The 22,835-nt window shown below is 59.2% G+C and overlaps 3 protein-coding genes across 6 annotated transcripts; 1 reads left to right on the top strand and 2 right to left on the bottom strand.

Annotated features, from left to right (window-relative positions):
• Positions 1–677: 677 nt before the first annotated feature.
• Positions 678–10,064, bottom strand: SPSB3 (splA/ryanodine receptor domain and SOCS box containing 3). 3 transcript variants are annotated; one of them, XM_053957580.1, is made up of 7 exons: positions 10,013–10,064; positions 7,291–7,424; positions 5,583–5,763; positions 4,681–4,868; positions 2,796–2,898; positions 1,959–2,084; positions 678–1,722 (listed from the first exon to the last, which is right to left on the bottom strand). In XM_053957580.1, the coding sequence occupies exons 2-7, from the start codon at positions 7,402–7,404 to the stop codon at positions 1,376–1,378; spliced, it is 1,059 nt and encodes a 352-aa protein (XP_053813555.1). In that variant the 5' UTR covers positions 7,405–7,424; positions 10,013–10,064; the 3' UTR covers positions 678–1,375. The 3 variants fall into 3 exon arrangements, with proteins under 3 accessions (XP_053813555.1, XP_053813556.1, XP_053813557.1); XM_053957581.1 differs by having other exon boundaries at positions 5,583–5,760; positions 10,013–10,062; XM_053957582.1 differs by having other exon boundaries at positions 9,940–10,018.
• A 286-nt stretch (positions 10,065–10,350) lies between these two features.
• On the top strand, positions 10,351–14,858 carry NUBP2 (NUBP iron-sulfur cluster assembly factor 2, cytosolic). The gene is made up of 7 exons (XM_053957590.1): positions 10,351–10,425; positions 11,710–11,828; positions 12,415–12,613; positions 12,852–13,006; positions 13,164–13,274; positions 13,563–13,632; positions 14,209–14,858. The coding sequence occupies exons 1-7, from the start codon at positions 10,392–10,394 to the stop codon at positions 14,349–14,351; spliced, it is 831 nt and encodes a 276-aa protein (XP_053813565.1). The 5' UTR covers positions 10,351–10,391; the 3' UTR covers positions 14,352–14,858.
• Positions 14,859–14,861: 3 nt separating this feature from the next.
• Positions 14,862–18,710, bottom strand: IGFALS (insulin like growth factor binding protein acid labile subunit). 2 transcript variants are annotated; one of them, XM_053957574.1, is made up of 2 exons: positions 18,616–18,710; positions 14,862–18,002 (listed from the first exon to the last, which is right to left on the bottom strand). In XM_053957574.1, the coding sequence occupies exons 1-2, from the start codon at positions 18,629–18,631 to the stop codon at positions 16,192–16,194; spliced, it is 1,827 nt and encodes a 608-aa protein (XP_053813549.1). In that variant the 5' UTR covers positions 18,632–18,710; the 3' UTR covers positions 14,862–16,191. The 2 variants fall into 2 exon arrangements, with proteins under 2 accessions (XP_053813549.1, XP_053813548.1); XM_053957573.1 differs by having other exon boundaries at positions 14,862–18,005.
• Between the last annotated feature and the right edge of the window lie 4,125 nt (positions 18,711–22,835).

The following is a 22,835-nucleotide window of genomic DNA, read 5'->3' on the forward strand; positions in this document are numbered from 1 at the left end:
GAGAAGGCAGTAGCTGCAACATGGAAGGAAACCCACTGAGAGAGCTGGTTAAAAGCCATTTCCCACCCACACCTCAGCCCTGTTCCACTTTCCAATGCCCTTTGCAAGCCTGACAGCACCAGCTCAGCCCTGACTCCTCAATCCACCAGAAGAGAGCTTAAAGACTGGGGAAAAGCCCCATGGGCTGACCACAGGCCCTGCAGGGACTGGCCTGGGCTGGCACCAGCCCTGTGGGAGCACAGAGCCCATTCCCTGGCAGTGGCATGTGGCCGTGGCACAATAAGTCACTTGTCCAGATCCTAATCCAGCATTTCCCCTCAGCAGGACCACAAAGTCCTGGAGGGGCTGCCCTGATTGCCAGGCTCTGGGGTGGGGCTTTGGGGTGTTTTTCCCAGTGTGACCTGCCCAGAGGACAGGCACTATAAACCCTACAGCCTCCATGCCAGCCACAGGCATCAGCCTGGCTCCACTGAACATCACCCCAGCCAGACTTCTGCTTCAGTGAGAAGCACAAGAGCCCTGCACAGGGCACAGCAAGGGCATCTCTGCTGCCTTCACCTCCTCCAGCTCTGACACACAACTGCTGCACCCAAAACCTCCCCTCCATGCTGCTGCCCAGGCTATTTTTGACAAGCACCTGCAGCCTCCTGCCTTCAAGGGCCCCAAGAGGAACAACAGACAGCTTCTACATTTATTATTACAGTTTAGCACAGTCTTGGACAGAGGAAAAGCAGCAGAAAACAACATGCAAAGCAATTAAAAGTGCCCAGGGGCTCGAGGAAGACCCCCAGAGCTCAGCTCCTGTACCTGCTCCCAGCAGTGTCTCTGGGGGCCCTTTCCCTGCAGCTGCTGCTCCGTCTTGCCCCAGAGTGGGACGAGGTCATGGCAGACACCAAACCTACACACACACAGAGGAGAGGACTGGCCTGGGACTCTGGCTTGATGAGTCAGGTCTGTTATCTGACTGGAATCCAGTGTACTCCAACCAGGAGACTGCCTGAACATCCCAAGTTGGAAGGGAGCCATGAAGATTATGAAGTCCAACTCCTGTCATCAAGTCCAATTTCTTAAACGTTGTCTGTGCCAACAGGGAGAAGAGAGATCCTTTGGGAAGAGGTGCTGGCATCCATAGCAAGTCAGGAGATGAAGCTCAGATATTTCACCACAAATTTCTTTTGTCAGAACTAGCACCTCTTGGAGCCAGCAGCTCTTCTAAATGCCTGTGATGGATGTCAAGGCCAAAGATTTCCACAGCATTGGAGAAATCTTTGCCAACACGTAGAAATGGATGCCCCCAGAAGGAAGAGGTGCATCACGCTTGACTGGCCCTTGCAGACAACACAACAAACCCCCACCCACGTGGTGTGCAGAGCCATTATGTCCTCCTGCACCTCTTCCTTTGGCAGGCCTCTGCATCCGAGCCGCACAAGCTGTCCGAGTCACTCCCTGAGGATGAGGAGGAGGAAGGCTTCGAGGTGCTATAGTTCATGCTCAAGACCCAGCCCAGTTTGTTGTGCAGCACCTGCTTGAGTCCTGGGGGCAGGGGCAGCACCTCCAGCGTGTCCACGTAGTCGGGCAGGAGCTGGCGCAGGCGGAAGCAGCACAGGTACTGCAGGGATGTGCGGCTGGCACAGGACCGGATCACCTTCATGCTGCTCTTGGCCGCCGTTGAGCACACCATGGGGTAAAACCTCTTGTTCTGCAGCTTTGTGGCTGCCACCCCTGCCAGGACACAGCACCAGGGAGGGCACGTTAGTTTAGACACAGGGATCTCTCCCCTCCCACCTACCCCAAACCCATTAACTGCAAAGCTGTTGGGAAAAGCTTTCAAAAATCTCAATCTATTAAACAACAAACATGACCTTCCTCCCACTCACTTCCACCTTGGTCTTCTGCTTTCCCAGTGTTTTCTGCTGCAGCCAGACTCGAGTTCCTCCCACCCCATCCCTGGCTCTCACCTATGCACTTGCGGTTCTTGAAGAACGTGAGTGTCCCGTGCCACGTATCCAAATGCACCCCAATAATGGAGCCTTGGCCAAACCTCGAGGAGAAATTTGTTTTGTCCCCCTTATGATGCAGCAGTCCTGAAAATACACCCAAAAAAATGGCATTCTGTGGAAAACTTGCACTCCAGAAATTCATCCCAAGTCCCATGGTGTCACCAGATGACACAAGGAAAAACGACGCACCACAGCCTTGGTCACGATGAAGAGACTAATTTATTTTCTCTGACTCCAATCTTTTATAGTTCTCAAAAGGTGCCAGTGGATTGAAGGGTGAACGTGCCACCTCTCCAACAACACTGGACAAACTACCTGTACATCAAATTTCTCTGCCTCTATGAAAGAATGCAAAACAATAGGTTGTTTACAGAAAGTTGTGTGGGAAAGTTCTCTACAAGAATGTAAACTCAGAAGGCTTTAGAAAATTCTTGAAAATCAGGGCGACACCCATGCTGCTGGTTCAGCCTCACTCAGTGCCAAAAACATCCCTGCATTTCTGACCCCTGCCCTCCCATCCCAGAGTGGCTGGTGGAAAGGCAAAAGAGAGGTTTTACAACTCCAGAGCACAGGGAGAAGCACTGAAACCCCGAAGTGCTGATGTGACAGTAGTACCCTGGTGCCCTGGCAGGGTCCCACACCAGGTCTAAGAGCTCTGCAAAACGTGGGCCAGGAGAGATGCTCCAAGGACTGCGAGCTGCCAGCAGCTGCTCTGGTGTCTTAACAAAGGGATTCACAGGCCTGGTGGCACCTCTTATGCCACTGCTGCCCACCCAGCCACCCTGGGCGTGTTACCTGTGTAAGAGAGTCCCCAGCTGTCCTCGTCCTTGCCCAGCAGGCTGCAGAAGGTGTGGCGGTACTTGTCCAGGTTCACATCTGACGTCCCAATCCCCACCATCTGGGAGGCAAAGCAGGGACGAAGAACACAAGCTCAGTGCCTTTTCAAGCAACAATACTCAACCAAGATTCCACCTCCAGTTCTTCCCTCCTCCTCTTGGCTCAGCCCAAAACACCCAGAGGGGTTGCTGAAGCCAAGTCGGAGCTTTCAGGGTGGAGCTGAAGGCTCCCAGCTCTGATTTCCTTTCCTAAGTGAGGAGGCCCAGCTAAAATGCTAGAGAAGGTCACAGTCCTGTTCACAGTTACAGAAGGGTTTGAGATGGAAGGGACTGTAAAGCTCATCTCATCCTACCCCCTGCCATGTCCAGGGACACCTTCCACCATACCAGGTTGCTTCAAGCCCCGTCCAACCTGGCCTTGGGCACTGCCAGGGATCCAGGGGCAGCCACAGCTGCTCTGGGCACCCTGTGCCAGGACCTGCCCACCCTGCCAGGGAACAATTCCTTCTCAAAATCCTGTCTATTTCTGCCCTCTGGCAGTGGGAAGCCATTCCCCCTTCTCCATGCCTTGTCCCCAGTCCCTCTCCAGCTCTCCTGGAGCCCCTTTAGGCCCTGCAAGGGGCTCTGAGCTCTCCCTGGAGCCTTCTCCTCTCCAGGTGAGCACCCCCAGCTCTCCCAGCCTGGCTCCAGAGCAGAGGGGCTCCAGCCCTTGGAGCATCTCCATGGGCTCCCCTGAATTCACTCCAGCAGCTCCACGTCCTTCTGATGCTGGGCACCAGGGCTGGGGCAGCTCTGCAGGTGGGGTCTCACCTGAGGGGGCAGAATCCCCCCTCCTGCTGCCCATACCAGGGCTCAGCCCAGCCCAGGGGGGTTTCTGGGTGCTCACAGCCAGGGCATGTCCAGTTCTTATCCTCCAGCACTCCACATCCTTCTCCCAGGGCTGCTCTCGCTCCAATCTCTGCCCAGCCCAGAGCTGGGGCTTGGGATTGCCCTGACCCAGGTGCAGCACCAGCATTTGGGCCTTGTTCAACTTTTTTCCCATGGCCCCACCTCCTCAGCTTGTCCAGGTCTCTCTGGATGCCCCATCCCTCTCCTCCACGGTGTCACCTCCCCACACAGCTGGGTGTCAGCTCTGGGCTGGCCGAGGGTGCCCTGATCCCACTGTCCATGTCCCCAGCAGAGATGAGAAACAATACTGCTCCCAGTGCCAACCCCTGAGCAGTGTCACTTGTCACTGGTCTCTGTCGACTCCCAACTCTTTGCATGTGATCATCCAGACAATTCCATATTCACCAAGAGGTCCTTCTGTCAAATCCATGTCTCTCCAGGTGAGAGACAAGGATGCCATGCAAGGCAGCAACAAATGCTTTGCACAAGTCCAGGTAGATGAGATCAGTTCCTCTTCCCTCCTCCACCAACACTGCAACCCCATCACAGAAGGCCACTGAATCCCTTAGTGAAGCCATGATGGATGTCATCAATCACATCCACTTTTTCCACGTGCTTTTGCATAGTTTCCAAAAGGATCTGTTCCACGCCCAGAGGTGAGACTGGTCAGCCTGTACTTCCCCAGATGTTCCTTATTTCCCTTTCTAAAAATGGGGCTATGTTTCCTCTTTTCCAGTCACTGGGAACTTCACCAGACTGCACAGCTTGTCCAATATGATGGACAGTGGCTAAGCCACTTCATCCACCAGTTCCCTCAGATCCCAGGGATGCATCTCATCAGGTCCCCATGGACTTGTGCACTTCCAGACAGCCTCAAGCCTCATCTGCCATGGTGGAACATCATCCTGCCAGCCCCTGTCCAAAATCCTGGGCATTTCTGCGTGCCCCACACGTACCATGTCAGTGCCATATACCGGGGAGGTCATCTTGATCTCCCAGAAGTGCTGGCCCTCTGCCAGCTCCTTGTTGCCACGGATGGCGGCCGTGCCACAGCTGTACTCCATGTGGAAGTTCACCTTGCGGTTGTCACACGTCAGCAGTGTGGCCGTTGACTTGTTCAGGTCATCCCACACCCAGTCAAAATCTGTTGAGGAAGCAGAGAGGGGACAAGGATGGGCAAAAACCCTCAAGGAATAAGCCCCAAGCCAAAGCACAGGCAGATGTTTGTTTTGAAGGCCTGTCAGTGGGTTTGTGTTGCATCCTGGGTTTTGGGTTCAGATTTGGGGTTCTGGTCTTTGTTAGCTTACCGGTTCCATGTATCCTCGTGTATCCCCCGTGTCTTCTCCCCCACCACGGAAGTAGGTTTGTTTCTGTTTCTCTTATTGTTTAAGAGGATAAATCTTAAGCTGTGCACATCAGAGAACCACTTGAGGCCTGAACTACTCAGCAGTGTCCCACCAGGGATGGATCAGTGCTCCAAAGCTGTCAGCATTCACCAGGCCAAATTTTGGCAGAGCCTCCCTTCTCCCCACACTCCTCATGGGATCAAGGGGTGGCTCTGCCATGCCACAGGCTCTCCCCCCAGCCCAAGCCCACCCTGTGCTCTGAGCCAGGCACCGTGCCAGCCCCTGCAGGGATCAGGAGGGCCCTAAGCACCAGCTCTGTTTCACTGGGGCCTAAGCTGGATCGGAAAGCAGGTCCCAGGGGTGAGCACTGACGCTGTTAGCATCAGCCCTGAGCCTGGAAACACGACAGCAGCACAGGCTGGTAATCCTCCTACAGCCTCAGGATGTAAACAAAGGAATGCTGGGATAGGAACAGGACACTGCAGGGGTCCCCCATCCCAAGAGCCCCTTACACTCGTCCTCCTCGCCGCAGCGGCAGTCGCGGACACGGTGCAGGGCGTGCAGGCTGGAGCAGTAGGGAGCTTCACTCTGGTTCTCGCAGTTGCAGTAGGACTCTCCAGTCACAGGGATGGCACTTGGGATGGAGGGAGACAGGGAGGAGAACTCCGGCTCCGAATCCGAGTCGCTGTGCTGCTGGGGAGAACAGGAATGCTCGCTGCTGGGCACCCCTGGCCGTGGGAGCTGGGCTGGCAGAGCTCCGGGAGGGCTCTGCTGGGACATCCCCAGGCTCACACAGGGGGGTTGTGCCCATGGAACTGCCCTGCTCTGGGACATGGACAGTGCCTGCTGAGCTGCAGAGACCCCTCAGCACTCTGCAGTGCAGGTATGTTCTGTGTGCCTGCCAGGGACATGAAGCTGTCCCAGCAGGGTGACAGCCCAAGTCTGGAACACACACATTCTGAAGGAAATTCTGTGCTAAAGCTTTGGCTTTCACCAGGCAGGTTCCAGCCATCAGCAGAGACAAGCACTGCTCTGGAGAGGCTGTGAAGAGGCTGAGAGGCACAGGAGGAGAAGGGAGAGGGGGCAGAACAAAGGGAGCCAGCTGAGCAGCACGGCTGCAGCTCCTCAGGCCAGCACTGCAGACAGGCCCACAGGGAACCCAGAGCAGGATTAAAGGGCTTTTGTTTACTTTTATGAACACAAAAACCTGATTTACTGTTCCCCAGTGCCAAGAGACCAAAGTGATCCTGGACTGGACATGGTGAGAGTCACAGCCCAGTTTCACTCCTGTGTTATGGTGTTGCCTAAGGGATTCTCTTATCACTGTTTACAGAGTTACTCTGGGTTTACCTGCTGCTCAGGTGTACCTGCTTGTTATTCACCACCGCGGTCAGGGGTATTTAATGACAAAAATCCTTTAAACTCATGTTCTTGCAGCTGTGTAAACCAGGGAATTGAAACTACTTGGGCTTGCATACATACTGCTCAGGCCTCCTTCTCTGGCCTGCAGACCCCAGAGCTTGGGTTCTGTCTTTCCTAACTTCTAACTTTCCCAAGTACTGCTAGCTAGAAATCCTGTCATTCCCCTGACTGCAGGGACAGAAAACCACTCACTTTCTGGGAGCACAGTGCCTGGGTTTGGACACTGTGCTCTGGCAGAGCCTCCTGGCTTCAGTGTGGCTCTGAAGCTCCTGGAGCAGCTCCTTGTGTCCCCACCACTGCACAGGGAACTCAACTCACACACTCAGGAATTGGGGAAATGGGGAAGGATGGCAGAGGTGAATCAGTCACTCCTTGCACTGTTTTACTCTTGCTCTCCCTGCTGTGTTCCAATCTCCAGCACACCTGGACCAGGTTCAGAAGTGAGGTTCACATTGCAGAGCAGGAAATGTGAGGAAATTTCAGTCTGAAGACACTGCCCTGCAATCTCCACCACCATCTCCAAGCCCCTCACAGCCCAGGAGGGAGCACAGCCAGGCAGATTAGGGAACTGATCCACTTCAAACACTTATCTAGAGCTCTACTTAAAAAAAAAAAAAAAATTATAAAAATTTTGTATGTACTTTACGTATGACATACCCATTCTATGCTTGAAAAAGCTTTTGTTTAGTATCAATATTGACCATTACTAAATCCTTCCTGCTTTTGGCCAGCTCAGACCTGGTATCAGGGACAGGAAAACATCCCCTGTGCCACCCAGAGCCCCCGAGCCCAGCCTACCTGCCCGTCGTAGTCGTAGCCCCAGCCCCAGGCACCGGCCCAGCCCTCGGCCTCGCGCTGGACCCCGCTCAGGACGAAGTGCCAGGCCCGGCTGCTCCGCGGGCGCCGCGCCATGCTGCCCCCACACAGGTAGGCTGGGGAAGGAACACGAGGTTACACTGCTGTTACACTTCTGCCACGTGCCCTGGCCACTCCCCGGATCACCAAACGCCCCAGGGGGACCAGCACAAGATCAGCCGACCAAAGGAAGTTCCAGGCGCATGAAGAGCCTCTGCAAACTTCAACCTCTTTCTCCACCCAGGGTCGACTTCTCCCTGAGCCAGGTGTTCAGCTGGCATGAGGAACGCTCCCAATATCCAGCTGTGGTGGCAGCAGCTGCCTCTCTGCAGGAACTGGGTCCAGCAGCCACCTCTCACCTGGCCTGGGGAGCTTCAGGGCTGTCAGAATCTCAGAGTCCTTTGGGTTGGAAAGACCGTCAAGCTCATCTCGTTCCACCCCCTGCCATGGGCAGGGACTCCTTCCACTAGACCAGGCTGCTCCAAGACACAGCCTCCCTAGTGCCCAGTGACCCTCCAGCAGCTGTCCTGGCTCTGGCCACCTGCACTGCCCTGGCCCTGCTGCAGCCCGTCTGTCTCCAGGGAAGGCTGTCCACCTGCAGCTGCCCTCTGATGGAAGGCTTTGCTCTCAGTGCTTGGACAGGAAGAGAAACCACTTTCCTGCTCACTGGAAGCAAACTTGTCCCAACTCGCCTCAAGGACAACAGGCAGAAGGGAAGTGATGCCTCAGGTTTTAGCTTTTATATGTTTCAGATTCTGTGCTGCTTTAGTGTGTACTTCTGAGCTTCATATTAGAAGATAGCGAGTTCTCTTCACAGAGCAGAGAGACAAAACAGTTCCTGCTCTAGCTGGGGACCAAGGACAAATGATCCAAATCTCAGGCCCAAGAGCACAAACAACGTGGACTGAAGAGAGAAAAACAAGGAGGATGGGATTTCATAAGCTAAAGCTGCAACTGGACAATTAACTCCAATATGCAAATGGATCAGAACTTATAAAACTGAGAGACCCTGTGACAGGTTGTGCATTTTGTGACCATTTTGGGTTCATCTTGGGTGTAGCCCTGGCTGGGCTCCTGTGCTGCCCAAGGTGTATCCACTGAGGCCTCTAATAAATCCCTGCTTTATTCTTTAGCTCTGTCTAGTCTCTGTTCTAGGTCAGCCTTCCCAAGGCATCACAAGCAGCCACCTGTCCCCCAGCCCAACAGGGATGTGGTTCAGAGATAGATGTCCTGAGGCTCCTGCCCTGGGCACAGCCTGACAGGCCACACCAGCTCCCACACAGGACCACTGCACTGGATGTGACAGGGAAACCTCAGCTTCCAATCTCATCTACCTGAGGTTTACCTTGCAGGATTCCACTCCCCACCAAGCGGCACCATCAGGGCTGTAACCCTGAACCCTCTCCCTCAGCTCAGCCCCGAGGCAGAGCCTGCCATAAAGCACCTGGTCCTGTTCTGCCTGTGCCTCAGTCCCCAGTGGCAGAGCAGCACCTGGAAAAGCAGGACAGGCCAAGCCACAGCCAGCTGTGCAGCTGCCCATAGATGCTTTGAAGGGCTCTGGAAATCCCACCTGCTGAAACCACAGGGCTCGCACAGCCGTGCTGGAAAAGCACCTAAAACCACAGCAGAAACCCCTTCTCCAGCTTTGCTGAGCACCCAGGGCAGCCCAACAGAGCTGCCCTGCTCCCCCAGGCCCTCGCTAAGGCTGGGGTTTAGAGCCAGCACACAGATCCCAGCACCAATGGCAGAGTCAGTCACAGAATCATTACGGCTGGAAAAGATCTCTTGGATCAACGAGTCCATTCCCCCAGCACTGCCAAGGCCACCACTAAGCAGTGTCCCCAAGTGCCACATCCACACAACTTTTAAATCCCTCCAAGGATGGTGACCCCACCCCTGCCCTGGGCAGCTGTGCCAGCGCCTGAGCACCCTTTCCATGAAGGAATATTCCCAGTATCCAATCTAGACCTCCCCTAGCACAGCGTTCGCTCTCCTCCTGTCCCCGCTCCCTGGGAGCAGAGCCCGACCCCCCCGGCTGTCCCCTCCTGTCAGGAGTTGTGCAGAGCCACAAGGTCCCCCCTGAGCCTCCTTTTCTCCAGGCTGAGCCCCCTTCCAGCTCCCTCAGCTGCTCCTGGGGCTCCAGCCCCTCAATATCCTTCTTGACCAGAACTACCCCAGGACTGGAGCTGTCCCAGCAGTGCCAGCAGAGGGGACAGCCCCTGTCCCGCTCCTGCTGTCACAGCAGCGCTGCCACAAAAAGCCGCTTCCCCCTGAGGGGCCCTGGGCCCGCTGAGGCCTTTCGAGGGCCCGAGGCGATGCTGCGGGGTGACCCGCAGAGCCCCGGGCACCGAGCGGCGCGGGGTGACCACGGCGGGAGGTCCGGCCGGGCTCGGCTCGGCTCCCTGGCCGCGGAGGCAGCGGCTCCACCGGCTCCACCGAGGGCGGGCACCGGAGCCCCGGCAGCTGAGACCTGCCGGACAGGAGCAGGCCAGGCCTGGCCGCGGCGCTTGGGTCGCACAACCGCGGCCCGCCCTCAGCCAAACTCCAACCCCAGCTCCCGCCTCGGGCCCGTCCCCAGGGTCCCCGGCCCACCTGCCCTGCCCGGCCCGGCCCGGCCCGCTCCGGCCCAGCGTTGCCCGGCCCGGCCCGCGCCGCTCTGACCTACTTTCCTCTCCCGGGACATAAACAATCCGCTCCCGGCACCGCCCCCAGGCGCCCATTGGCTGCGGCCGCGCCGCGCCCCTTCGCCGTTGGCTGAGCGCTGTGTCACTCACAGGCAGAAGGGAACAAAGGGGGCGGGGTCTGAGAGAGCCCGGCACTATTGGCTGCTCCGTGTGCCAATCGCCAGAGAGCGGCGCCATTGGGCGGCCGCTCCCGAAGGGAAAGCAATAATCCCATTGGCTGATGCGAAGGGAGCGCGAGAAGTGGATTGGTCGTGCAGACTGAAGGGCGGGTTCTCCGGTGAAAGTGCGGCTTGCGATTGGACACAGCATCTGTCAGTCTTAGGGGGCGGACCGTGGGCCGGCGGAAGACGGAAGCGGGTGATGCGGGGAGGCAACATGGAGGAGACGGCCGGGGGTGAGCGGCGGAGAGGCCGCGCCTGGGGGAACCGGGATCCGGGTCTCGGCCTGGGGGAGGGTCCCACCCGCCTCGTGGGGAACGTCCGAACCGGAATGACTGGGCCTAGCGGGGGGTCAGGACCCGGTTCCGTGGAGTTCCGAGGTGCTCGGCCCGACTCCTGGTGAGGGGCGCGCCGGGCCGGGCTCCCACAGGCGGCGGGCACCGCTTATCAGGAGGTGACGCTGAGCCTTACCAGAGGCGCGGGCCCTGCTCCCGCGGCAGACAACGCCGAGTAACCGGGCCCGGCGCGGGGCTGCCGCTGGCACCGGGCGGTATCCCGGGAGCAGCTCGCTGCGGGGCCCCGTCTGCCCCTCCCCGGGCCCCTTCTCCCCCCTCCCCGTTGTGGGGCCCGCGGCCTTTACCGTCGGCGGAGGTGCGGATGAGCTCTGCCATGGTGCGTGCGGGCTCCATGCTGCCGGTGCCGCTGCGCTGCCGGGCCAGCCCCGGCGCGTTGAGTCCGTGTCCGGTCGTGTCGGGGCGCCCGGAACGCGGCCCCGGGCGGGCGGCTGTGGCTGGAGCGGCCCGGCTGCCCCCTGTGCTGCCCCGGGCCGGATAGTCCAGTCCCGAGCGCTCCCTGCTCCGGGGAGCTGAGCCCAAAGCAGAGCCGGGAGCGCTGACAGCACGGCAGGGAGTGCAGGGAGGGCTGGAGAGGAGCGTGGGACTGGCAGGAAGCGACTGGTGTGGCACGGAGGAAGGAAACGCCAAGGGCCTGAGCTCACCATCAGCCTCGGGCCATGGCCGGGCTGAGCCTCATGAGCCCCGTGCGTGTTTATTGCTCTGCTGCCCAATTTCCACTTAGGTCATCGGGAGCAGCCTTTGCTCCCCACACACGGTGTTTATTGCCATTGTTCTCATTGTCCCTGTTCTGATGACAAAAAGCCTGTGGCACGTCCACCTCTTCTCTGCCACTGCCTTGCACTGAGGGCAGAGCTCACCAGGGCTGCAGCTCCAATCTCTGCTCTGTGACAGGGACAGGGAATGGCTGGAGCTGGGCCAGGGCAGGTTTAGGTTGGGGATCAGGAAAGGTTCTTCCCCCAGAGGGTGCTGGGCACTGCCCAGGCTCCCCAGGGAATGGGCACAGCCCCGAGGCTGCCAGAGCTCCAGGAGTGCTTGGACAATGATCTCAGGGATGCCCAGGGTGGGATTGTTGGGGGGTCTGTGCAGGACCAGGAGCTGGGCTGGGTGATCCCTATGGCTCCCTTCCCACTCAGGATATTCCATGATTCTGTGGTACACTTGCAGAGAGAACCAACCTGGCCGGGGTGCGGCACATCCTGCTGGTGCTGTCCGGGAAGGGCGGCGTTGGGAAGAGCACCCTCTCCACCGAGCTGGCCCTGGCGCTGCGGCACGCCGGGAAGAGGGTGAGAGAGGGTTTGGGGTGCTGAGCTCTGCCTTTTCCCTTCCTGCCTAAAGCTGGGCTGGATTTTGCCCACCCTTTCTGTGTGGGTGTCCTTGGTGGGCAGCATGTGGATTCTCTGTGAAAATGCAATTTGTGATAGCGTGATCCAGTTCAGGTACTGCAGTTCATTTCTATTTTATCTATTTTATTAAATCGCCCAATATTTATTGTTGAAATTGGCACTGGGACATGACTTTGCTGCTTTGTGATGTCACCCTCACTCCCTCTGTGGGGTGAAGTAGGTGAGCTAAAGGACTCTTAAAATGGGGATAAAAAGGAGATGTGTGGACAGGAGACAGACCGAATTCCCTGAGGATCTTTTTAAAGGCTCTGTGCAGCCTGTGCCACCTGGGTTCTGGCATAAAGCACTTGGAAACACCCAGGGGATGCTCCCTGGGGAGCAGGAGGTCAGGAGGGACATGAAATTCAAAGCATTTGTGTTCCAAATGTGGCTGTTGTGGGAGTGCTGGGGGCAGCCCAAATTTGGGTGGTCGGGGGCTCCTGAGCCCACCCTGCCGGGCGTGTCTGAAGGGCTGTGCCTGTGCCAGGTGGGCATCCTGGACGTGGACCTGTGTGGCCCCAGCATCCCGCGCATGCTGAGGGTGCAGGACAGCGCCGTGCACCAGTGTGACAGCGGCTGGGTCCCCGTCTTCGTGGGCCAGGACAAGGCCATCGCCCTCATGTCCATCGGCTTCCTGCTGGAGCGGCCGGACGACGCCGTGGTGTGGAGGGGCCCCAAGAAAAATGGTAACACCGGGGTTTGCTGCTGGAGGAACCTCCCGTGAGCCCTCCTGGAGAGGTTATTCCTTGGGGGAACGAAGCTCCTGTTCCACAAGGAATGGGTTGAAATCACTCACGTGGGGAGGGTGCAGCACGTGTTGTGCTGACAGCCTTGTCCCCTCTCCCTGTCCCGCAGCTCCCAAGCCACCTGCCAAAGCCTGTTGTGGTTTGGGGTTTTTTTTATCTGCCCCTTTTATTTCCGTAGCTTTGATCAAACAGTTTGTCACCGACGTGGCCTGGGGGGAGCTGGACTTCCTCATCGTGGACACGCCGCCGGGCACGTCCGACGAGCACATCTCCACCGTGGAGGCCTTGAGGCCCTACCAGCTGCTCGGGGCAGTCCTGGTCACAACTCCTCAGGTGGGACACACGGCTGGAATTCCTGGCAGGCAGCAGGTTGGGAGGGGGGGGAAAATGCATCCCAGGTTTGCACAGGGCTGTCTGTGTTCTACACATGTTCTCTGGAGCCACAGCCAGCGTGGCCAGAGGGATCCCCAATTGCTGCTGTTCCCCTCAGGCTGTGTCCGTGGGGGATGTGAGGCGGGAGCTGACGTTCTGTAGGAAGGCGGGACTGCAGATCCTTGGCATCGTGGAGAACATGAGCGGCTTCGTGTGCCCCCACTGCTCTGTGAGCTCTCCTGACCTTATTGTGCAGCCTTGGGGCTGCTGTGGGCCCTTCCTTGTGGTGCTGGGATGGAGAATTGGGAAATGCCACGAGGGTGGTGCTGTGAGCCAGGGACAGGAGACGCTGCCAGCTTTGGGCCCTGCTGTCTGAGGAGCACTGGGAGAGGGCAGGGGCACAGGGAATGCCTGGGGCTGCAGGGTGGAGGGGAGCTGGCCCTGCTCAGGGCCTGGCAGCTCCTGCCCTGTCACACAGGGCTCTGGCCTTCCTGACTCACTGTTCTTCCTCCTTCAGGAATGCACAAACATCTTCTCCAAAGGGGGAGGCGAGGAGCTGGCCAAGCACGCCGGGGTGCCCTTCCTGGGTGAGTGGCCTCTGGAGCAGGGCTCTGCTCAGGGCTGGTCTCGTGGTGCTCTGAGAGGGCTGAGCACGGGGAAGGAGCATCACAGGAGCAGGTGGGCTGGGCTGTGAGCCCCAGGCACCTGGGCAGAGCTGAGGCTTCTGCTTTGCTTCTCTGCCATCCAGACTCTTCACAGTGGGCCCCTGGCCCTGCTGGGGCAAAGATGGTGATGCCAGCAGCCTGCTCTGATTGCTGACGTCATGGTGACAGTGTAAACAGGCCTGGAGCTCCATGAGAACCATGTTGGAATGTTTGGAGCCTTCCTGAGGAATGGGGGCTGAGGGCTGAACCCTGTCCCTGACAGGGCTGGGATTAGGTGGGAGAGCCCCTCTCATGAAGCACCAGGGTGGGGTGGGGTCTTGGAGCCAGAGGAAGTGGTTGCAGGTGAGAATTGTCTCCTGGAGAGCCCAGAGAGGGCAGTGGTGGCTCTTCCCTACCACTTTCCCTGGAGCTGACTGTTAGCAGTGTGTTTTCTATCCCTGGCTGCAGACCTGGGCCCTGCAGGGAGCGAGCTCTCACTCTCCCTCCCCTGTCCCACAGGCTGCGTCCCCCTGGACCCCCAGCTCAGCCAGAGCTTGGAAGAAGGCAGAGACTTCATCCAAGAGTTTCCCAAGAGCTCTGCCTTCCCTGCCTTGACTCACATTGCCCAGCAGATCCTGGATACATCGCAGAGGAGCTCCTGAGGAGGGGAAAGGGATGCAGGAACTGTTCAACTCAAACTGGGGTGTGAGGGGGGGAGCACAGATTCCTGCTGCTGCTGGCAGTCCCAGAGGGAAGAAGCCACATCCCCTCAGACTCAAAGAGACTCTGGAGCTGCAGTGTCCAGTGCTGTTCTTCCCTGAGCATTCCCACATGGCTCTGATCACCTGGATCATGGCTCCATGTGCTGCTGCCTTCTCCTGCTGCCCCTGCCTGATGGATCACACCGGGCTTGCTTCAGTGGCTGGGCTGTGCTTGGTGCTCCCATGTGGAGCCAGGCCAGGTTCTGAGCTTGGAATTCTCAGCTCACTGGTTCCTGATGGGCCGTGAGGGCACAGCACAGCGTGGGCTGGGCTGAGGAAACACCTTCAGGAGCTGCTTGGGAGCTGTATCCCATCATGCTGGGAAGGAGCCCTCGGGCCTGCTGGGCTTCTGTGACTCAGGAATATTTTTCAAGGTTCCAGGCAGTAAACCCTTTTCTTAAAATGCAAGTCTGCAAAACTACTGTTTTTCCATGGCTTCAGGCCTCGCTGTATCTGTGAGTCTTGGCCCTTCACGTACATCAAGGTGCTTCCTGCTTTTCCTTGGTTTCCTTGCTGGAATTCAGCTAAATCTCTCCTGTAACGGCATCAGGATCCAGCCTATCCCTTGTCTTGCTGTGAGCCAGCCCTGGCAGCCCTTCATGGAGCTGTTCTCCAGCCCCAGCCTGGGGCTCCTCTGTGTCCCCTGGTGGTTCCTGCTTCTTTCACTTCCCCATGTCCTGTTTCCTGCACCTCTTCCCATGGGCTGCTGCTCCCATGAGACCTGCCCTCCTCTTGCAGGCTTGAGTTACGCTGGGGCAGCAATGAAGGTGGTGGCCTTGCATCTCATCTCCCTCCCTCCTGGACTCTGAGCCCCTCCTGCCTGCCTCCCTCTCTGCCTTTGGGACTCACCCTCGCAGTGAGGTTTCGGGAAGGGAGGGAGATCCTGGATTTCCACTAAGGAGACTGGATTGCAGCAGGCAGGAGCAGGAGTAGCATCCAGCCCTGCTCCCGCTGCACAGGGACCCACACCCGAGCAGGTTTCCCTTCATGCAATTTTCCAGGAAAATTTTGTCTGACCTTTGGACACTTATCTGGGATTTGGAGAGCTGGGAAGTAGCGCTGGAATCTGTCAGGGCTGTTGGCTTCTGTGGGATAGTTGGGCATTTCTTGCTCCCTCCCTGGGAACGTGCACCCACCCAGGGCTTGCAGGGCATGCTGGGAGCCCCCTGGGAGCCTGAATCCCTCACTCTGAGGGGCTCTGGGGAGAAATCCTGGCCGTGGGCAGCACGGGCTTTGGAAAAAACGTAACTTACGAGGTGGGTTGCAATAGCTCCAAAGGTTTATTTGTCTGCTGCCATTTATCAGGTGAGCAACGAGTGGCTTTCTGTGCCCTGCCTACACCTGCTGCTGCAAGAAACCATTACAGCAAGTCCTCTGCCCCCTTCCCTAAGCTCGGGGGTGCTTTTAGGATTTCTCCACTGCTCCATGGCAGGAAAACGCTTTGTTTTGTCTCATAAAAGTCCTGGCCTGGGCAGGGGTGCCCCTTGCAGTGGCTGCAGGGCTGGGGGTGCAGCATTCCCCCATCCAGGGTTCTCCTGCTGGGAGGAGCCACGCTCTGCCCTGGGGGCTGCTATTTAAATATTACAGCACTGAAATACTCAGTTTGAAGCCCAGGGGGCTGGTGCCCATCCAGCATCTTCTGAGCAGGGCGGCTGCTGGAGGTGGTGGCAAATCTGTGCTCTGGCTGGGGTGGCCACAGAGCCAGGGCCGGGATGAGGGTCCCTGGGAGGGCCAGCCCAGCTCAGCAGTGAGCAAAGCTCTCCTCGGCAGTGTCACGCAGGTCCAGCCCCGCCAGGCCCGGGGGGTGCAGGCAGGTGAGGTTGTTGTAGGTGTAAATGGGGACGTGGGTGTCGTCCCCCTCGGCCACCGACTGCACGAAGCGCGGCACCACGGCCGGGTGCTGCCGCGAGAAGTCCCGCAGGCCCTTCAGCGAGCAGTTGCAGTGCCAGTTGTTGCCCCCCAGCCACAGCTGCTCCAGGGCGAAGGGCGGGCACAGGAACGTCACCGAGAAGGTCTCCAGGGAGTTATTCCTCAGGCTGAGGTACCGCAGGTTGGCCAGGGGGGAGATGACGCTGTTGTCCAGTGTCTCCAGCTGGTTGTGGGAGAGGTCGAGCCAGAAGAGTCTCTGGAGCGGGCTGAAGGTGTCCTGGGAGATCTCCAGGAGCTGGTTGGAGGAGAGGAAGAGGTACTCCAGGTTGCTCAGCCCCGTGAAGAGCCGGGGCGAGAGGTGGCTCAGCCTGTTGTGCTTCAGGTCGAGCTCCAGGAGCTCATGGAGTTCACTGAAGCTCTGGTCCTCGATGAGAGAGATGCTGTTGTGCTGCAGGAAGAGCCGCCGCAGGCTGGAGAGCCCAGAGAAGGTGTTGGCCCGGATCCTGCCCACGCAGCTGTGCTCCAGGTGGAGGCTGTGCAGCTTGGTGACCCCCTTGAAGACAAAGTCAGGCAGGACCTTGATGCAGTTGGCAGACAAGTGCATCACGGCCACGTTGTGCAGCCCCAGGAAGGCTCCGGCCCTGATGTCCTGCAGCTGGTTGTTGTTGAGGCTGAGCACCTCCAGCTGGCCCAGCCCCTCGAAGGTCCTTTCTGCCAGGCCCCGGATCCGGTTGTGCCCCAGCTGCAGCTCCTCCAGGAACTGGAGGTCCTTGAAGGTCCTGGGCCTCAGGCTGGTGATGGAGTTGGTGGACAAGCGCAGGACGTGCAGGCTCAGGAGGCCCAGGAAGGTGTCCTCGTAGAGCGAGACCAGGCGGTTGTGGGACAGGTCCAGCCACCGCAGGGACTTCATGCCCATGAAGGCGCGGGGGGCGATGGCGTTGATCTGGTTGTGGTTCAGGTAGAGCTTCTGCAGCTTCTGCAGCTTGACGAAGATGTTGATCTTGATGCCCTTGAGCGCGTTCCCGCTCAGGTCCAGCTCCTTCAGCTCGGTGAGGCTGCAGAAGAGCTGGTGCTGGAGGTAGGGCAGCTTGTTGCCAGCCAGGATCAGCTCCCTCAGGTTGGGCAGGTCATGGAACACCTTGTCAGGCAGCACTACCAGCGAGTTCCAGCCCAGGTTCAGGTACCACAGGTTGGAGAGCCCGGAAAACAGCCCTTCCTCCACCTTGCTGAAGTGGTTGTTGTTGAGGCTGAGGGACACGAGGTTCTGGGTGTGCAGGAAGGTGTGCGGGGCCAGGTGCTTGAGGCGGTTGCGCTCCAGGTGCAGGTGGTAGAGGCTGCGCAGCCCGTGGAAGGCGTGCTGCTCCACGGAGCCCAGCTGGCTGCTCTGCAGGTCCAGGAAGTCCAGGGCTGACAGATTCCTGAAGGCGGCGGCCGGCAGCAGCGTGAAGTTGTTGCCGTCCAGCCACAGGGCTTTGGCGTTGGCGGGCACGTCCTCGGGCAGGCGGGTCAGGTTGCGGCCGCTGCAGAAGACGTTCAGCTCCTCGCTGTAATCGTCCAGGCTGCAGGCGCAGGGGCCGGGGCAGCGCGGGCCGTCCCCGTCCCCCGGCTCCTTCGGGGGGTCCCCCCCGGGGGGCTGGGAGGCGGCAGCCAGCAGCAGGGCCAGGGGGAGCAGCAGCGGGATGCCTGCTGGGGGCGGAGGAAAGGGGACAGCGTCAGTGCAGGGCTGTGGCTGCTCTAGGGACACCCTTGGGACACCCTTGGGACCCCTTGGCCGGGTGCCCGCACCGCCGGGACTCGGGGGGGGGCGGGGTACAGGGGTCACTCCCAGCCCGCTGCACACACGGGGCAGCTGCGGGAGTTTTCGGAGGCTGGATCCCTTGGGAAACGGTCCAAGACCTCCCCCCGCTGCTGCCACAGCTCTGACTCCTCGGCTGCAGGGACCCCCCGAAATTCACCTCCACATTGCAGCGGCAGCTTCTTCCTTTCATGGGGAAAGGCCCCCAGACCCCCAGACCCCTCTCCCCCTTCCTCCCCGGCTGCCCCCTGTGACTCCCTCAGCACTGAAGGGTCCCAGTACCACGGTCCCTGCCCATCCCTGCGCTCCCCATCTATGTTTGGGCTCTGCCCTGCAGTGCCTGCAGCCCCCCAGGCAGCTCGGGGGCCCCCAAAATGTCTTATTAGCAGTGGAGGAGGAGCAGAGTAAAGGGTGGCTGGAGCCCGGGCAGAGTCTGAGCGTGTCCCCCGCCCCGGTCCCTGCCTGTCCCCCCAGCCTGGCCGAGGGCAGTTCCAGCCTCACCTTTGCCTGCGCTCATGGCGGCGGGCAGGGCAGGGCTCCCGCTCCGCTCTCCGGCCCCTCCGACTGCGCAGGGATGGATGGAGCAACCACCTTGACGCCTGTCCAGCCACCCGCCCGGCCGGGCTTAACCCCACTGCTGCTGGCCCGGCCGTGGCTGAGCCCCGGGGACAGCCTGGCCGGGGCAGTGGCACCGGGACGGGCTCCTCGGGACTGCCCTTAGGGCAGCTCGGGACAAGGGCACGGAACGAGATCTCCAGGAACCTGATGGGGGTCCTGCAGAGGGTGGGCCTGCCAGAGATGGGGTTTGTGTGGGCTTTGAGCGTGGAGGGAGGAATGGGGCAACCTCAGAGGGTGTCCCACCACCGTGCCCTGAGCTCCTGGAGGGTCCTGAGCAGCAGCACTGGCCCTTCCCTGCCCTGCTCTGCCGGGGATGTCCTGGGATAAGCCCTGGCAGTGGGTCCTCATTTTCCATCAGGACACAAAAAACACACACTGGAGCTTGGAGCATCCGTAGGACACAGGGGTTAAAGGTTTGGGGATCAGCCTTAGTGTGGGATGGGCTGAAACACCTGAGGGTTTATGGTGATACAAGTGGGAAATGAGTTGGGAAAAGGGAAAAAACTCTTCCCTGTGTGGCACTAAAAACCTCGGGGGCAGAACCTTCACCCCCTCCCGGGCATTTTCCCATTTTCCCTCCTGTCTTGCCTTGTGGGTGGGGATGGTGCTGGGAGCTCCCTGCTCTGCCCAGTGCTTCTGTGCTGAAGGGGAAACTGAGAGCAAAGCCAGGGTCCCCCTTGTGAGGTGGTGGCTCTGGGAGTCCCCTGCTCCTCTGCCAGCCCCCATCCAGTGGGATGAGGGCAGCTAATGCTCCAGGGCTGGCAGATCACACTCTGCCCCTGGCAGCTCATCAAAACCACCCCGGGGAGGCCAATGACCTCCTCCTGTGTCCCAGGTTATTTCCCCACCAGGCTCCAACACAGGCTCTGTGGAATCTTTTACCAGTTTCCAGGAAAGAAATAGAAAGAAAAAGCCCCAGCAAGAGAGCCCTGGGTGGCCAGATAGAAAAGCCATGGCTAAACCTTCCCCTGTCCCCTCCTCCCTGGAGATGCACCAGGCTGGCACCACTCCCACCCACAGCTCCAGGAACAGCAATCCCTGCCCTGCAGTTGCTCTTCCCAGCCCTGGTTCCCCCAAGCTGCTTTGGGAGGAGCAGGGATTCTCTCCCCCACCATTCCCACAGCACGGGCACCCCACCTTGCCCCTTCCCCTGGGAGCCTGGCACTTCCCCAGCTCACAGGCCACACCTCAGCTCCTCACCAGGCATGGCCATGCCCACGGGACGAGGAGTTGGAGAGAGACATCCATGCTCCACCCTTACCACCCAACTTTCCCACAGGATCTGTTTCTCTCTTCCCTTTTGGCCCCAGTGGAATTCTCCTTCCCCTCTATTTTAATCCTTCTGGGAATTTATAGATCAGGAGGGAGAAATGAGGGATAGGGATACATGCACCCACTAATAGGCACTGAGCACATATTGACACAAGGTGTAATCAATCTGGAAGCTAAAAAGAGCTGAACCAGCACAGGTCAGCCAGCCAAAACCCACAAAACCTCGTTGGGAAGTTTAAACAAGCCCTGCCTTCAGCCGGGAGCAGGTTTATCCCTGCCTCCAGCAGCCCTCCCCGGGGAAATATCGAATGAGATGCAATGGGAAAATAAGGAGGGTAAATAAGGAAATCCCTTCCCAGAGTGGTTGCAGTGCAGGGAGGAGCTGGACCCATCTCCACCTTTAGAGATCCTTGAGGCATCTCCTTCAGGCCTGTCTGCTCCCCTAAACCTCCCTGGCAGCCTCATCTCCAGGTGTCTCCTGTGGCAGGAGATGCTGGCACCCTGGAGCTGTTGGTCCCTGCACCCCGGGCCCCTCATCTGCCCACAGCTCCAGTCACCGTGGGGACCTGGCTTTGGGTCCCCACCACGTGTGTCCCCTTCCCAGTGTGTCCCTGGCCAGTGTGGACCCCCTGTGTGATCCCCCCACCACTTCAGCTCCAGCAGATAAACTCCCAGCCCGGACCAAAGTCTGAGCCCCTCCCCTGGTTGCCATGGAGAAGGCTGTAATGGTATTAGGAAAAGCAGCAAAATCATTAAAAAGTACTTTTTAAACCTATTTAAACTCTAAGGAATCATTTACCTTCCCCAGCAGCTCCTGTGCCTGCAGCTCCCTCCCCGGGGAGCTTCTCAGTCCCTTTGGGTGGGACATGCCACCAGCTGTCCCCATTGTCCCTGCTCTGTCCCTGGGCTGGCTGAACTGGGAGGGGACAGTGCTGGGCCACATCTGCTGTGGGACCCCGGGAGGTCCCTGGTGCATCCCCCCAGGCAGGGTGAGTGACCAGGGACACTCTGGACAGCAGCAGGGACAGCACCCACCCAGCAAGCCCTGGGGAGCAGGGAGGTGACACGTGTGGCACTGGCACAGCTGAGTTAGGGAGTATTTTTAGCAAATCTTGCCAAATATTGTCCCTGTCTGGAGGAGAGCATCTCACGTTGCCAGGGTAACCAGCGCTCCTGCTCCTCGTTCAGGACCAAAAACGAGCCCCATAGAGAGGGGAGGGGTGACACCAGCACCACAGGGCTTGTGCCACTCTCCTGGGGACCCCAGCAGGGACCCCGCCCCAGGAGTGGCCCTTTGCCTGGTGCTCACCCACATTTCTGGTCATCCTGGTCCCTGCTACTGGAGATGGGGACGGGGGAGTGGTGGCAGCTGTCCCCATGGGCATCTCCGAGTGCCACCTGCTGCCCTGCTGCAGCTGCAGAGCCTCGTGTGGGAGGTTGGGAAAGGTGTCCCATGTTCTAGCAGCTTCAGGGATGCCAATTCTGCCCTGGTGGCCCACGTGGCCACCACGTCACCAGCACCAGGCTGGCCAGACTGGTTGGACTGGGAGAGGTGAGGACTTCCCCAAGACATGACTCAGGGTGGCCAGGGCCATTGCTGGAGACAAAGATGGGAAAATTCCCAAACACTGAGGTGTGGGGAAAAGAGGGGGCCCTGGGAGCGGGGATTTGGAGGTGCACCAAGGCAGGGAGCAGCAGGAGAGCAGTGGCTGTGAGAATGGGGCAGTGAGCAGAGGGAAGGGAGGCAGCCACCTTGCCTAACCCATCCTGAGGGCAGTGCCAGGGCGGGCAGGGAGAGGGGAGTGGTGTTCTCCATGTGCCGCGTCAGCTCTCCAGAGCTGGACATGGAGGGAGCAGCCCGGTCCTCGGGGTGCCCGGGTGGAGGGATGGGCTGGGAGCGTGGCAGAGGGAGCAGAGCTTTCCTCCCGCCCGAGATCACAGCCCCACCCCATCCTCCAGCCCCATCCCAACTCCTCCCAGCCCTGCAGGGAAGCGCCTGGAGGTGCCAGGGGGTGACAAATGGGACGTGGGGTGGCAATGGGTGCTGGCAACCTGACCCAGTGATGGGGCAACTAAGAGGCATTTCTTATCTCAGAGTTTACATACGAATACATACCGTGTAAACCTTCTATCAAGCCCTAAAAACTCGCTACAAATCCGTTTCCCACAGCAACCCACAAACCCAACACCCCCAGGGCTGCACCACCAGAGGGGTGTTCAGCAAGGCAGGGATCTGGTTCTGCCCCTCAGCCCCCCGGAGCACACGAACGCCCAGCCCTGGCATCCCGGGACAGGGCAGGCCTGGGTGGGACAGAGCAGATCCAGAGGGGACCCTGGACATGGTTGGGGGCTGGAAGAACCTTTGCTGTTCTTCCTGGGGGAGCTGAGAGAGGTTCTGCAGCTCCCTCCTCCTCTCCCTTCTCCAGGCTACAAGAGCTGGGGCTGTCCAGCCTGGAGAATTCCTTGTGGCAGCCTGAGGGCTTGGAAAAGTGACAGAGAAAAGCTTTTCCTCAAGCCAGGAGAAACGGTGGCGATTTTAAACTGGCATAGGTTGGATAGAAAATGTGCTGAGGGGGGGGATCGGTGGGAGCTGGGTGCCCAGGGATTCCCCATCCCTGGGGCAGCGAGGCTCGGGCACCTCAGGCATGCCGGGTGCCAGCGTGCTCCCCTGGCATGTCGGGTGCCAGCGTGCTCCCCTGGCATCGCGGAAGGAATTTGCAGATCCGGGAACGGACTCAAACTCTCTTTGCTGGCGCTGGAAGCCAGATGGAGCCACTCACTGCGCTAAGACCGTGCGGCTGCCGAGAGCTGGGGCGGGCGGGGGCTGCTCC

The sequence above is a fragment of the Vidua chalybeata genome, chromosome 16 (assembly GCF_026979565.1).
Source record: "Vidua chalybeata isolate OUT-0048 chromosome 16, bVidCha1 merged haplotype, whole genome shotgun sequence".
Classification (NCBI taxonomy): Eukaryota; Metazoa; Chordata; class Aves; order Passeriformes; family Viduidae; genus Vidua; species Vidua chalybeata.

What these genes read in the sequence shown, in the direction of transcription:
- SPSB3 (XM_053957580.1), bottom strand. Translation starts at nt 7,404, where the DNA reads ATGGCGCGGCGCCCGCGGAGCAGCCGGGCCTGGCACTTCGTCCTGAGC. An exon ending in CTGGGGACTCTCTTACACAG is followed by an intron (nt 2,085 to 2,795) that starts GTAACACGCCCA and finishes GTGTATTTTCAG; the next exon opens with GACTGCTGCATCATAAGGGG. An exon ending in CAAGAACCGCAAGTGCATAG is followed by an intron (nt 1,723 to 1,958) that starts GTGAGAGCCAGG and finishes GTGTCCTGGCAG; the next exon opens with GGGTGGCAGCCACAAAGCTG.
- NUBP2 (XM_053957590.1), top strand. Translation starts at nt 10,392, where the DNA reads ATGCGGGGAGGCAACATGGAGGAGACGGCCGGGG. An exon ending in CATGGAGGAGACGGCCGGGG is followed by an intron (nt 10,426 to 11,709) that starts GTGAGCGGCGGA and finishes GTACACTTGCAG; the next exon opens with AGAGAACCAACCTGGCCGGG. An exon ending in TGCGGCACGCCGGGAAGAGG is followed by an intron (nt 11,829 to 12,414) that starts GTGAGAGAGGGT and finishes TGCCTGTGCCAG; the next exon opens with GTGGGCATCCTGGACGTGGA.